Genomic DNA, 15731 nt, shown 5'->3' on the forward strand with positions numbered 1-15731 from the left:
CCCCGTTATCATCTCATACAGTAGAGCATACAGGCAATGAAAAGTATTCTTCCAAGTCATTACTGAGCATGTGCAAACAATCTCCCGCGGCTAATAACATGTATAACGCACAGCATGCAGCACAAATGCAACGTGTGCACTGTGAATGTTGCACAGTATTGCTGTGTGTTAGTCTGCGTTGAAACATTTTCTAACGTGCGACTTTTAACGTCGCACTGTGAAAGAGGCCTTAATACTTGTTCAACATCCATGGCATTATTCACTTTTAAACTAGTGTTGGCATAACAGAACTACCGGTATCTGAAAATAATTATCCGGTAACAAATAAGTACAGATTATTCTACGCAAAACAGTTTCATTTTGAAATTGCGTCAGGTCTCTGAATAATCAAAAATATGTCAAACATTGGTTAACCACCCTAGCGTTCTAATTCCCCAGCATTTCCGTGCAAAAAATGGTACAATTTTCATAACCTTTTTTCCTGTAACTTACCAAAATGAGTCAAGCAAGAGTTTAGTATACATTATGAGTAGAATGAAAGTGTCAAACACAAATTCTTGTCAAAAATAAAATACAATTTATTAACGACAAACAGAAATAGCTTGCATTTTTAATCAAAACAGAAAATGCAGAAATAAATAAATGGAGGCAGAAAAAAAAATAGTCTAGAGGTTTACCCCTAAAACACCTCTCTTGTGTGGTACACCTTGAAGCAAGGGATTTGTACAAAGTGCCACATCACAGTCCGGGCAATACGTACGGGTCTCCTTGCGCATTTTTTTTCCAGTCAGGTGCTTTTTTTGCGCAGCAGACCACACACCTTCTTGTAGGTTGTTCCTTGTGTGCGGTCAGAGGCAAATATTCTGGAAAGTGGCGTCCAGAAAGTCCTGCCGGGTTCACAACATAAGACGCACTCTGCGCCCCGGTCTAGCTGCTGATTCCGGTGGGGGATGCTTTACGCAAATGGCTTCAGTAAGTTGCCACAAAAAATCATGGTGCAGTACAGGCCTGTCACTGTTTTGTTTGTAGAGCACATATGCGTTCCGCAGGCACTGTACCAGTAGGTGGCAGAATTTTTTTAAATAATATTTCCGCTGTTGTTTGCGGACAGCTGGGTAAAAGGTCATGGCTCCATCAACCCTGTCCACACCTCCCATCGTGTGGTTGTAGTCCATGACTGTTTTGGGCTTGTCCACCTCCTGTCTACCTGTGGTAGTGGTGCACACAGTTTCAGCATTGTGCACCGTGCTGAGGATGCACACGTCCCACCTGTCCCTCCACCACAGAGCCATGATTTTGCCCTTCTGCCAGGCAACAACCTCTCCTTTCGTCCGCTTCCTGGCAGAAAAGGCCGGTGGCATATGGCGTCGGTTAGGCCTCATGGTATCATATGCGTCAGTCTTGTGCTGGATCAGGTGGTCATACAGTTCTGGGGAGGTATAAAAATTGTCAGTAGTAAGACAGTACCCCTGATCCAGCAATGGCTCGATAAGCGTGAGCACAGAGGAGGTAGCACACCCAAACTCACTGTACTGCGGTGCAAATTTGGTGCCTTTTCCTGCGTAGATAACAGAGTTACAGATGATTTGAAACCCTCCTGAAGAAGGCCGACGATTAATCGGCAGAAACGCGTAGAGGTATCAATAGAAGCATAATAACTGCCCATAGAAATCTGCAAAGGTTTTGGAAGGAGCGGACTGTTAGCGCGCAACAGCCGCCAACGAAGTTCCAACAGCCTAAAGAGGTGACGTCACCAAGAAGCAGTGCACGCGAGAAGCCAAGAGACTGAATACACGGCGGGCGCACTTCTGTAGTGTATGCGGAAGTGACGTATGCTGCACAAAGACATCAGTCCGGCGAGCGGCGGGCATAGGAGAATAATCTGAGGACACTGAGTTTGGCGAGACCCACACAGGAACGGTAACCAGACAGGATCCTAAGAGGACTCAAAGAAAATGGCATATCTAATACCAGGGAGCACGTGAGTTTATCAATATCGCTGGTCTGAATGAAAGCTACATATACAGGAAACTGCACTTTGAACTAGAAAGACTTTTAATATTGAAGACCCCCACATTCATTTAAAGGATACGAATATTACGATAACTGACTGAATTCAAATCCCCCTAAAGAGACTCTTGAACCTTTTAGATATTGTAAGTGCTAGTGGCAGTAGTTAGGTAGGTTGAACAGAGAGGCCTCTCTGAAGTATGTGTGTGTTTTGAAAGTGTGTGGAGAGTGATCAAATTCATTCATTTTTACATATTTTAATAAACTGCTATAGAAATTTAGCGCGTGCTAGTGTGATATATAATTTGAAATCTATATTTTGAGGGTCTAGGGATTCCCTCCACAGGGCACGCAGCTCATTACCAAAGAACTTGAATTCCAGCGCCAGATAGTGTTATATCTACAGAGTTACAGATGTATCCAGACTTGGCCTCACAGAGTATGAAGGACTTCACCCCAAAACGGGCCCTTTTGGATGCAATTAACTGCACCCAGCTGAGTCTCCCCTTGTACGCCATGAGACTTTCGTCCCTGGTGATGTCTCCATCCTGTACGTAGACACCCCTGGAGTTGGCAACAATGAGTTGGTATATCTCCCAGATCTTCTTCAGCTTGGGAGCGGGATGGGTGGCCTCATCAAAGTCCTCATTGTTGCTGAAGTGCAGGTACTTCATGATGTGGGTGAAGCGAGGCTCGGACATAACAGATCCAAAGAAAGGTGTGGTGAGGATCGTGTTAGTGGTCCAGTACCACTTCTGCAGCGGCTTTCCCAACACTCCCTGGAGGATGATGAGGCCCAGGAACACCCAGATGTCATCGCAGGTGACAGGTTCTAATTTCCTGCTCCTAGAGAACCTGCTTTGAGGAGCACCCTGCTGCTGCGCTGCATATCGATTGGTCTCCTCCACAAACTTCTGGATTACCTTATCGGTGAGAAACAGCTCCAAGTAGGACAGCAGGCTGTGGTCACATGCGATCTTCTGCCCAGGTACCCCAGTGAAAGGGAACCTGGGTTACGGAGCCTGCGACAGACTCTCCAGCTCACACCAAGTGCGTGCAACACTCACTGGCTCCTCGTCACCGTCACTGCTCTCAGCCTCTGAAGACAGGTCCCCGGGAATCTCACTGTCCGTAGATTCCTCAGTGAGTGACTGCTCACTGTCGCTTCCCTTCAGGACATCCAGCAGCTCCTGGTCACACAGACGCCTCCAGGAGCTCGAGGCCATGACCCCAAGCAGGATACGGGGTCAAAGGTCAGCGACAGGAAAAAAAAATATCCACCAAAGACAGATTACAGCAGTCTTTAGAAAGACTAGAACTACAATACTGTATGAAGCAAAGGCAGGAAATCACTATTAAAGCACAGATATCACAAGAGTTAGCTGACAAGCAGACTAGCAATTGGACACTGGGGACTCTGAAAGAGGAAGAAGTAGTAACAGCCCACCATTTTTATACTGTGTACAGGTGTTTGCTAACAACTTTGAATTACAATAATATGATTGGCTTTACTGTGGCTGTGTGTAATGATGTAAGTACTGATGTAATGCATGCGCCGCCCAGCAGGGGGTGCATGATCGGCATCAATGGAAGGAGCTGGGCATCGCCATCTTGCCTTTCATCAGGCCGGAGGAGAGGGAAGGGGAGCCCGGGAGGGAGAAGCCCGCAGCAGCTGCTGGATGCAGCGAAAGCGCCGCTGATCAGAGCGGTGAGTGCCTGACACTGCATGACGAGCTGAGCTCGTCTGTAACGTTTTCAGCAAGTTTTGTTTGGGCGAGCTCAGCTCGTCCGGAACGCTAGGCTGGTTAAAGAACATATCTTTAACAGGTAACAGTAATCCACTCCTTCTATTTGCCAGTAAACTTAGGCAAGGAGTCATTCATGTGCTACCCTTTCCTTAGCATTATGATATTTACCGTAATCTGCTGTAAGATGGCTATACCAATCAAATCATTAGACTGTGTTTGCTATTCATTAAAATTATCATTTGGTAGAGAACAATCAAATAGTAAACCTTTTCTTTCAATCAGTTTTGTAGAAAATGTGATAAATGCCTAATCAGGCAGGGTGGAAACATCTTTTTAATCGGACTATAAAAACACAAGTACCGTAATCCTCTTGAACAAGAACTGCAAGACTAGCTCCATTCCAGTGCAGGAAACATCATTACTTGCGCTGTATAGTTAGCATACCAATAGTCCATCCTTCTCATATGTCTGCCCCTCGATGTCTTTGAATACTTACCTTGATGATGATAATAATATCTTGTGTTCAACTATTAGTACAGATTAAGTACAGAGTAAGCTTCTTACAAGTGTTCAGTTGAGACTTGGAAGCTTCCTTGACTGTGACTGCTGCCAGCAGTCCAGCCCATTAATGTTGCTTAGCAAGCACCTTTGAATGGAATGCTGGGTTGCTTCTTTCAGCAGCCAGGAGGTCCACTTCTTTTGTATCCTGCCCCTCCCGGCCCAATTGTGGGGGAGAGGTTAAATATTCTAGAGCCATCATCAGCCTGGCAGAAGGAGGCTCTGCAGTATGAAAAGGATAGGAATGCTGTCTGCATTGCTAGAATAAATAGGGGCCTGATTTGCAGGATTGCTTCTGTTCTTTGGTTATTCTTGGCCAGGGAAACTTAGTAGGGCCATCGTCTGTTAATAAAAGAGGTGTGCTGTGCACTTTTAATGTGTACCTTAACGGGTTCCCGAGGTGGCGCAGGATGGGACACAGAGGTATTTTCCCTAGTCCATGACATACCTCTGACACCGCTCGATGCCCCCCCATCCCCCCCCGCTACCACTCTGTGAGCCCCAGAAATTGCCAGCAAACTGGCACCCAGTGGCGTTTAGCAGGAGAGGCATTCCTGCAAAACGCCCAGCGTTCCTAACACTCCTTCCCCTGCTCTAATAGGGCAGCTCTACCTCTCCCACATTGCTCCCCAGTCTACCTCCAAAACTCTGCTCTGTGATGGGAGACAAAGAGCAGCTTTTCCAGCAAGGGTCACTGAAAGTGGCTGATATCTAGCCACAAGAGTGGCGGGGATTGCGGCTACCTAATCCTGCCAGCCCCATGGATCAGGTAGTGTGTTTATTTTAATGAAAATGTCCTGCCTCAGGATCTCTTTAATCTGGGGTACTTCTGCAAATAAAAGTTATGGGTGAATTTCTCTCACAAAGACTATTCCACACATGCCATTTGATAGCACATCTTATGCTGCATTTTAAGAAGTCATTTCCTTTTTTTAATAGTCAACTTCTGTAATGAAGACTTGTGAAAGTCAACACGAGTTGACTCTCTACTTGACCTTGCTTTCCATTTCTGCTGTAAACGCACTGCTCTTGTCCGTTTACACTATATCAGATGCTGTGAGCAGAGCCGGGACAAGGTCCTCCTGCACCCAAAGCTGAGATACCAAAGTGCGCCCCTCCATCTCTCCCACTCCAGCCATCACACACTGATTGCTATTAGACTAAGAGGCGCCCCAGGGCCCACAAACCCCCAACACAGTAATCTCTAGTTATCTGGTCTGCAGTCACTGCCAGGTATCCCCTTTTCTTATTTTTCTCTGCTTCAAACACAATAGGGAATGATAGCTGAGTGAGTTGTGCGCCCCCTCCTACACTGCGCCCTGAGGCTGGAGCCTCTTTCGCCTCTGCCCGGCCCCGGCTGTGAGTTACAACTGATGTGCAGTCCAGTGGCCATGTTTCCCTATGGCCTCTTTCACACTATATGCTGAAAAACTGAAGTTTTTTCACAATGCACAGTTATGGGCTCATTCACACTAGTAATGTGTTTAATGCATTTTTACATACATTTGAATGCATTTTAATTTGTCAGTGTGTTTTTGTGCATTTTATTGCACGTTTCCATGCATTTCCACCCATTTCTATACATTTTACTGCATTGCCAAAACACTTTGAAGTAACGTAGAGGGAAAAGAAACCAACTGATTCATGGGGCTTATCTGCATGATTTCTATTGCCCTCTGATGTATTTTTACATATGAATTAATCTCCTCTAAATGTGAGTACACACACCTGATTTATTCAAACGTCGGGTCGTTAGACCCGCCCGTGTGGCGGCCGTTCTGGACACAGTATCCCCGTGTGTACAGTCTGTCGGCAGGCTGATAAGGCTCGGCGGATGGGTCAAAACCAGCCTTATCAGCTTGCCGACAGACTGTACACACGGGGAAACTGTCGCCAGAACAGCTGCCCCGCGGGTGCAAGTCTGACGACTTGTCGTTTGAATAAATCAGGCATGTGTACGCGCCTTAAGGCGTCTTTTCTCCAGACTAAGCCCAGCTTATCTAACCTTTGCTGGTAAGTGAGACCTTCTATCCCTCTAATCAATTTTGTTGCTTGTCTCTGCACCTGCTCTAAAACTGCAATATCTTTCCTGTGATGTGGTGCCCAGAACTAATTCCATATTCCAGATGCTAGAGAGTTAAACAGGAGCAATATTATGCTAGCATCCCAAGTTTTTATTTCCCTTTTAATGCATCTCAAAATGTTATTTTTTTTTAGCTGCAGCGGCTTGGCATTGAATACGATTATTTAACTTGTTGTCGATGAGTACTCCTAAGTCCTTTTCCAAGTTTGGTGTCCCCAACTGTATCCTGTTTATTTTGTATGGTGCTAGACCATTGGTATGACCAAAATGCATGACTTTACATTTTTCAACATTGAATTTCATCTGCCATGTATGTGCCCATATAGCCATCCTATCCAGATCCTGTTGCAATATGTCCCCATCTTCCTGAGAGTTGATGATTCTGCACCATTTTGTATAATCTGCAAAAATAGCAGCAATGCTTTCTACTGCATCTACTAGATCATTAATAAATAAATTGAAGAGCACTGGACCCAGTACAGACCCCTGTGGGACCCCACTCCTAACAGTCACCCATTTTGAATATGATCCATTGACCACAATTCTTTGTTTTCTGTCCATTAGCCAGTTCCCTTTCCATGCACACAGACTCTTCCCCAGTCCTTGCATCCTCAACTTTTGCACCAGAATGTTGTGGGGAACAGAATCAAATGACATCTACAGCATTCCCAATATCCACACTAGCGTTCACCACCTCATAAAAGCTGAGCATGTTAGTCAAACAGGACCTGTCCTTAGTAAACCCATGTTGATGCTGATAAGTAAGATTATTTTCTGCTATGAAGTCTTGTATAGTTTCTCTTAGTAACCTCTCAAATAGTTTGCACACAACTGACGTTAAAGCAAATTGGAACCGTATTGTAAAAGAAAAAATAACATATACTCCCCTAAGGAGAGGAAAGGTTCTTGGTCCTAATGAGCCTTCCCTCTTTTCTCCCGGTCCCCTTGTTCCGGCAGCAGCTCCTTTATTCAAATCCCCCACCGCGGGGGACTTTGGGAGCCAAATCTTTCCGAAGACAGGCGGCTCCATACTGCGCACACGTGCAAGTCGCTAGAGAGAGTGCTCGCGAGCGCAGTCTGGAGTGGCCCATCTTTGGGAGCACACTGGCTCCCCAAGCCTCCCTTCGGTGGCGGAGACAGCATAATTTGACTAAATTGGTTGAATGCTGCTATGGGGGAGGCAGCGCTGTAATGGGCACCAAGAGAGGAGAGGGAAGGCTCATTAGGACCCAAAGCATTCCCTCTCCTTGGGTAAGTATCTGGATTTTTTTTCCCATTCACTTTAAGCTTACTGGTCTATAATTTCCAGGATCTGATTTATTTGCCCTTCTTAAATAATTCTTACCAGATTCAGGGCACTGGAGTGGTGAACAGTGGGTGGCAGGTCTAAGCATGGTGGAGGTTCCTTGCAAGTTTGGAGCTGTATTTCTGCAAATGGAGTTTGGGATCAATTGCAAGCAGGCATTTATCCTTCATGCAGTAGCTTCATGGAGGCATTTGTTTCTGCAGTAGGGAAAGAACCACAGGTATATAGCCAATCCCCTTCACTGTTCAAACTGTCTTTACTGTGAATAAGAAGTGCTGGATGTGAGGGTGTGATCTGCATAGAGCCATGGCTCTTTGCATCAAGTGTGTCTAGGATTACATCAAGAGACAGAGGAGGTTTGGGACACCCTACATCCACACATCTGTGTTCAGTTCTCCAAGATGTTTGGAACAACCTACTTGCTGATTACCTTTAACTGCTTGTCGACCACTTCATGCCGATAGGCGTGGCCGCGGCAACAGCCCCAAGACCGCGTAAAGCCTATCAGCGTAAAGTCCTGGGGCTTCAGTTTGCAGGAGATCACGCACAGACTGCGCGCGCATCTCCTGCTTGGTAGGTGGAGCGGAGCTGGCATGGGCTAAAGCTGGCAGGGGGAGGAAGGGAGGGGTTTGTATAAAAAAAAAAAAATAGCCCCATTTATTTACAAAAAAATAAACATCTTGGGGGCGATTAGACTCCACCAACAGTGAGCTCTGTTGGTGGGGAGAAAAGGGGGGTGGGGGAATCACTTGCATGCTGTGTTGTGCGGCCCTGCAGCTTGGCTTTAAAGGTGCAGTGGCCTATTTGACAAAAAATGGCCTGATCTTTAGGGGGGTAAAGCCTGTAGTCCTGAAGAGGTTAAAGGACACCCGAGGCAAAAATAAACAATTGTATGTATCTTCCTTCTCCTAAAAATGACTTTTTAGGATATTCCACAGTTTTATTTATTTATTTTCTAGCTTTTTTTTTTTTTTTTTTTCAAAGATTTATTTCAACATAAAAATATATAACAAAACAGAAAGTGTCCTTATAAAGCCTATTGATAAATTGAACAATGTACACTGGACAGCTAGCCAGTGCTATCCAGCAGCTTACAAACATAGCTGTCATTGGGACAAGACGTATTTAGCAGAAAACAGTCAAAGTTAGATCAAAAATAGCATATTTACATATAACTATATTATGCTTATAAAAGAGCCATCTAGATTTGTTTCAAAGTATTTATTGAAGTTTTTCAAGAAATTTTACAAAAAGGTAAATCACATAGAACAGAAAGTATAATTATTGTTAACAGTAAGGCAACAACATGAAATATAACAGACTCTCATCAACCTGGAATATAACGTTGCCAGGAGCATTAAGAGTAGAGCAACCAAAGCGAAATAAAACAAAATATTGCTTGGAGGGGGGGAGGGGTCTAAAGAAAAGACCCAGGCTCGCGGCCGGTAAAGGGCCACGATTGGGGGACTTCATGCTCAGCTGAGAATGCAATGTACCTCAGAGGATATAATCCAGCTATCTGGGGTATGCTATGAAGGGTATATAGGGTAAGAGAGCCGACCCAAGGAGCGAGAAGGTCGGGCTGGGGGTGGCTATGGAAGCCGGCTCCTGGCAGTGAGCCGGGGCTTCTGCTTTTCAGAGATGTTGTATTTTTTCCCTCAGGAGGGGAGAAAGGAGCTGAAAGAGGAGTCAAAGAAAGAGATCCTAGAAAGGAAGAAAGTAGGAAGAGTCCAGCAGGAGGAGAAAGAGAAGAAGAAGAAGGGACCCATCTCACAGCCTAGTGATAAGTGCATCGTCCAAGGTAGGGTGTTCCAAAAGAGCCATCTAGATTTGAATAAGCTTACATGAGTGGGCAACCCAGCGCCCTTCTGGGATCATGCAACCGGGTACCTGCGATAATGGTCAATTAGCGACTTTTATTAATGAGGAACTATGGAAAATGAGAGAAGTCACCGGAATATAACAAAAGTGACACATAAAAGAGAGAAAAAGAAAAAAAGAAAGAAAGGAGAAAAGGCTGCCATTGGGTTGGAGGGCATGTAGAACCCAGTCCAGGAGATATCTATAAGGGTGACCTCCATATTCCCCTCTCCTTTGTGCAATTATAAAACGATTATCTTAACCAGACATGAGAGTGTCATATTGTGGCGATTCTTTATATTCAAACCACCAAAACCTTATTTTCCTATATTGCTCTTCCCTGTTATGTATGGTGGTCAGATTTTCTAACTGGCAAATTCAATCTACTTCTTTTAACCAATCCCGTATATCAGGTGGATCTTGTGATTTCCCCCATCTGGCTATAAGCACTTTAGCTGCGGTGTCTGGTAAGAGAATTTTTTATATTTTTTGATAAACCATGAATTATGGTGGAGTAGAAAGAACTCAGGGGGAAGAAAATCTGTCAATGCCTGCATCTGAGTACATACCTCACGCCAGAAGCCCGTGGTACTGGGGCAGGACCAAAAAAATGTGCAGCAGGGTACCAGGATCTTGACCACATCTCCAGCAAAGCGGAGAGGAAGTTGGGGACATTGTATGGAGTCTTGTTGGGGTAAGGTACCAACAGGTGAATACTTTATATACACAGTTTTATTTTATGTTTAAATCTACTTTATAAGTTTTAACTGTTTTATTGTTTTTGCTCAATGACACATTCATTGAAGTATGCCAGAGCTAAAATCTATGAACTATTGACCCTTTTTATATCTTTCCTGCTCTCAGAAGCCATTTACTGCTAGGAAAGTGTTTTATAGTTGGAATTTCTTATCAGTGAGGGTCACACTTTAGTCACTTCCTGCCTGAGTCAGGACTGAGTCAGCCACTTACACACCTGATATTTACAGTGGGATGCGAAAGTTTGGGCAACCTTGTTAATCTTCATGATTTTCCTATATAAATCGTATATATATCATATAGGAGACACACACAGTGATATTTGAGAAGTGAAATTAAGTGTATTGGATTTACAGAAAATGTGCAATAATTGTTTAACCACTTAAGCCCAACTGGACGAGATTTCTCGTCCAGTTGGGCTGCGCGCACTCCCGCGGGGCGCGCGCGCCCGCGGCCCCCCCCCCCCCCCCCCCCGTGCGCGCCCCCGCTGCTGGCCGCTAGCCCACCGATCAGTGAAAGGGATTATAAATCCCTTTCGCTGATCGGACCCCCCCGGAGAAAAGCCGACAGCGTCTCTTCAGACGCTGCGGCTTTTCTGAGCTCTGATCTCCTTTCTTCTGCCTGGGAGCGAGATCGATCGCTCCCAGGACTTTTTGATTCTGGCCATCTTGTGGCCAAATAGCAAATTACACCTACAAAAAAAAGTTTTAAGAATTAACCTATAAATATATTAAAAAAAACCCCTGTTTACCTCCCACACCAAAAAATACCCACATACAAGTTTAAATTAAAAAAAAAAAAAAATTACAATAATAAAAAAAAAAAACATAAATAGTTACCTAAGGGTCTGAACTTTTTAAATATTCATGTCAAAGGAGTATATCAATATGATTTAATAAATTATGGGCTTCTAAACAGTGATGGACGCAAAACGGAAAAAATGCACCTTTATTTCCAAATAAAATATTGTCGCCATACATTGTGATAGGGACATAATTTTAACGGTGAAATACCCGGGGCATATGGGCAAATACAATACGTGAGTTTTAATTATGGAGGCATGTATTATTTTAAAACTATAATGGCTGAAAACTGAGAAATAATGAATTTTTTCCATTTTTTTCTTATTCTTCCTGTTAAAATGCATTTACAGTAAAGTGGCTCTTAGCAAAATATACCACCCACAGAAAGCCTAATTGGTGGCGGAAAAAACAAGATATAGATCAATTAATTGTGATGAGTAGTGATAAAGTTATTGGCAAATGAATGGGGGGTGAAAGTTGCTCGGATGTAAAAAAAATTTCAACCCTTCGGCTTAAGTGGTTAAATAAAATTAGGCAGGTATTGGGCACCGTTGTTATTTTATTGATTCCAAAACCTTTAGAACTAATTATTGGAATTGGCTTGGTAAGCTCAGTGACCCCTGACCTACATACACAGGTGAATCCAATTATGAGAGCGTATTTAAGGGGGTCAATTGTAAGTTTTCCTCCTCTTTTTTTTAATTTTCCCTGAAGAGTAGCAACATGGGGAGTCTCAAAACAACTCTCAAATGACCTGAAGACAGATTGTTCACCATCATGGTTTAGAGGAAGGATACAGAAAGCTGTCTCAAAGATTTCAGCTGTTTGTTTCCACAGTTCTGAACATATTGCGGAAATAGACCACAGGCTCAGTTCAAGTTAAGGCTCGAAGAAAAATCTCGGATAGACAGAAGCGACAAATGGCGAGAACAGTCCGAGTCAACCCACAGACCAGCACCAAAGACCTACAACATCATCTTGCTGCAAATGGAGTCACTGTGCATCATTCAACCATTCGGCGCACTTTACACAAGGAGATGCTGTATGCGAGAGTGAAGAAGAGGAAGCCTTTTCTCTGACCACAGCACAAACAGAGCGGCTTGAGGTATGCTAAAGCACATTTGGACAAGCCAGCTTCATTTTGGAATAAGGTGCTGTGGCCTGATGAAACTAAGATTGAGTTATTTGGGCATCATAAGGGGCGTTATGCATGGATGAAAAAGAACACCGCATTCCAAGAAAAACACCTGCTATCTACAGTAAAATATAGTGCTTGTTCCATCATGCTGTGGGGCTATTTGGCCAGTGCAGGGACTGTGAATCTTGTCAAAGTTGAGGGACGTATGGATTCCACTCAGTATCCGCAGATTCTGGACCAATGTCCAGGAATCAGTGACAAAGCTGACTCTGCGCTGGGGCTGGATCTTTCAAGACGACCCTAAACACTTCTCAAAATCCACTTAGGCATTCATGCAGAGGAACAAATACAATGTTCTGGAATGGCCATCTCAGTCCCCAGACCGGAATATAATTGAAAACCTCTGTCAGTGATTACTTTATTATTTCAGCTTTGCAAGTGGCCACTTGTGTATATGTGTGCATGTTAGTGAGAATGGGTGCAACATCAGCTGATGTCTTATAAACGGCCGTTTTGTCACTTTTTGTTAATGGGGGATAAGGGGGATTTTCTATGGTTGTACGTTTTTGGAATATTTCAATAAAATTCAGTCTGTTTTTTGGAAGACACCTTGAGTTTTTATATGAGTTGGCTAGAGGTGTGTTTCTCAGAGTGGCTCCCCCACGTATGTGGGGTACACCGACCTTTTAATGGTCATTGCACTACTCATCGTTTAATTTTGTATTCAGGCTGTCATTGCCAACAAAGGGTTTTCAACCAAGTATTAGAAATGAAATGAAGGGATTGTGTTAAAAATGCTTGAGCTGCCTCACATATAGGTATATTTATACAATCGTTTTGTTCACCCCACTTAATTAAATCTTAAAGTCTGCACTTCAACTGCATTTAAATAGTTTCATTTATAATTCATTTTGGCAATGTACAGAACCAAAACTAGAAAAAAGTTGGTTCTGTCCAAATATTTATGGTCCTAACTGTAAATATACAACTGGAGTCTTCAGTGTAGCAATGCCTCTGCTGTCTAGAATCTCTTGCTATCTTGTGGGGTGGGAAACATAGCTGTGTAAGCATCTGTACTACTTTGAATATGGGAAGTGAGTGTTGGTATGGTTAGCTGCACTTACATGTTAAGCATTGAGCAATTGGTTTCATTTCCTTACTTACTTACAAGAATCGGTGAAAAAATAAAAGTTCAGCAGAAAAATAAAAATATATGTTTATTATCTATACTTATGAAAGCCAACATTGATCAGATATTTTGTCATTCTTTGCTCTCACATGTTGAAGCTCTATGGGTTTTTTATAGTCATGAAAGACTACATTCTTAAAGTGTACACGAGCCAAAGCTCAGGTACAAAATTAGATGCTTACTTTAAGAGAGGGAAACCTCCGGATACTATTAAGACTTCCCTCTCTATTGAAATGTCCCCTGTCACTGAGCGCAGCATTGTCGCTAATCTCACGCCACGCAGCTCTTCTCCCTCTATCATGGCGAGCCCGCCCACACATGGGCAGGCTGAGGGCTCCGTGCTACTGCACATGCTCGGCCGTACTTGCGTGTCTACTGCATGGCCACGCTGCAAGAGAAGGAGCGTTGCCCCAATATGGAGGGGAGCTCAGCGAGGGGGGACATCTGAGCAGAGCGGGAAGCCTCAATAGATTTCTGGGGCTTTCCTTTTTTAAGCTGAGTATATGTTTTTGAGCCCAAGCTTAGCCCCAGGATTTTGAACATTTTTTTAAAAAACATATTTAACCCTTTAGCAGCTTGCCTCATATCCTAGAGCAATTTGTAGTTTATTGATGTGGCCCTCGGCTTTTCCTGTGTGTAGACTGTTGCAATTCCTCCATTGGGAGGCTAAAACTAGTGCTTCAAATACAAATCTGTTTCTCTTGCTATCCCTCCCTGTAGTGCTGTGTTGCACAGGGCCCATGTGACCTGCTGCAGTGCATCACACAAGCCCACCTTTGAAAGAACACCGCTGAAGTGATATGCCTGTGTGATATACTGCAGCTGCCATACAGGCAGCAATGACTATTGGAGAACCACGTTATTCTGCAGGACCTCTGGACCGATTTGTCAAATAGGGTTGCGCAGCTGCGCTCCCATCCATGAATAAGCACGACTGCACTGTGCCGGCTTCAGGGCTGCCTGCACAGCACCTAGGAGCTGCTTGTGCATGGCTTTTTCCTCCAGGCTTGAGTGGCTCTGTGCAACAGCGCAGGCCATCAGTGTGCCTGTGCAGTGCAGCTGTGCTTTATTACGGACAGGAGCCAGAAGAGCCATTCAAGAAGGATGGGAGAAGCCACTGGAGGATCCAAAAGCTTCGCTCTACTGAAGTATATAACTTTTTTTTAATTTTTATAAAGTCACAAGTTTGCTTGAGGGCCCATTTCAAACTCTTCCGCAGTACTCTTCCCCTGCCGCAGCTTTTCACGAGGGCAAGGGAGAAAAGAAGCTTGCCCCATAAAAAAATCGCACCACTCATAAGATTGGGTCAAAGCTATAACAGAACTTTATTATTAGAAATAAAGATTGCCCAGCAAGCTCATGAGGAACCAGAAAGTCTAGAAGTGTGTAAGAGGCTACAATGGATCAAAAAGCCCTCTTACTAAAAACTCTGTACAATATATGCTCACTCCAACCTGAAAAATTGCAAATGCCTTCTGTTTTAAAAAGGAAAAATTCTGATTACTACAAGATAATGGTACATGTATGGTTGTGCAAATCTGTGGGTCCAAAATAATGGATGTATCTCTAGTACAAGTTAAAATCTTATAACCTATAGTGCAAAATCATATACCGTATATACTCGTGTATAAGCTGACCTGCGTATAAGGCGAGGTACCCACTATCCCCTCAAAAAACAGAAAAAAATTACTGACTCACGTATTAACCCCCTCCATTATTTAAATTGTCAGTTGTGCCCTCAGTATGAAGCATCCTCCTATCCAGTATATATAGCCAGATTTGTCTCCAGTTCTAGGCAGACCCCTCCACATAGCCAAAAGTGCTACCATTAGGTAGCCCTTTTCCCCATAGGCAGATATTCCCCCAGTTGTAGGCAGCACCCCTCCACATAGCCAGATGTGCCCCAAGTTCTAGGCAGCCCCTTCCCCAAAGCCAGATGTACCCCCAGTTCTAGGCACTCCCCCTCCCCATAGCCAGATGTGATCCCATTAGGCAGCCTCCCCCCTCATGGGGAGAAAATTGTGGAGTGTATGGATAATGTAGCAGTGATCCTACACTTGCCAGCTGCCTCTCTGCTGTGTTCTGTCCCCCAACAACGTGTTGAGCACTGAAGTCCCGGTACCTGTGTGCATGTGGCGAGTCAGCTCCCTTGTGCATTACTCTGGGATGCTTCCTGCTTGGATCGCTGTGCCCTCCTGACCTCCGCAGATGGCGCCTGCTGAAATATGGTGGCCACTGTGCCCACCGGCTTGTGCCTACTGCACGGATTATGCCGCAATG

The 15731-nt window shown here is 44.2% G+C and overlaps 1 protein-coding gene across 3 annotated transcripts in view; it reads left to right on the forward strand.

Annotated features, from left to right (window-relative positions):
- The window catches only part of AP4B1 (adaptor related protein complex 4 subunit beta 1), a 247618-nt gene that overhangs the window by 192782 nt on the left and 39105 nt on the right, over window positions 1-15731 (forward strand). The window contains exon 2 of one of the 3 annotated variants that reach the window (XM_068269705.1): window positions 9368-9506. The exons of the other annotated variants lie outside the window; for them this stretch is intronic. Coding sequence (XP_068125806.1) covers window positions 9368-9506 — 139 coding nt within the window. The remainder of the gene's footprint in view (window positions 1-9367; window positions 9507-15731) is intronic. 3 annotated transcript variants of the gene reach the window in all.

This window comes from Hyperolius riggenbachi, chromosome 2, assembly GCF_040937935.1.
Source record: "Hyperolius riggenbachi isolate aHypRig1 chromosome 2, aHypRig1.pri, whole genome shotgun sequence".
Classification (NCBI taxonomy): Eukaryota; Metazoa; Chordata; class Amphibia; order Anura; family Hyperoliidae; genus Hyperolius; species Hyperolius riggenbachi.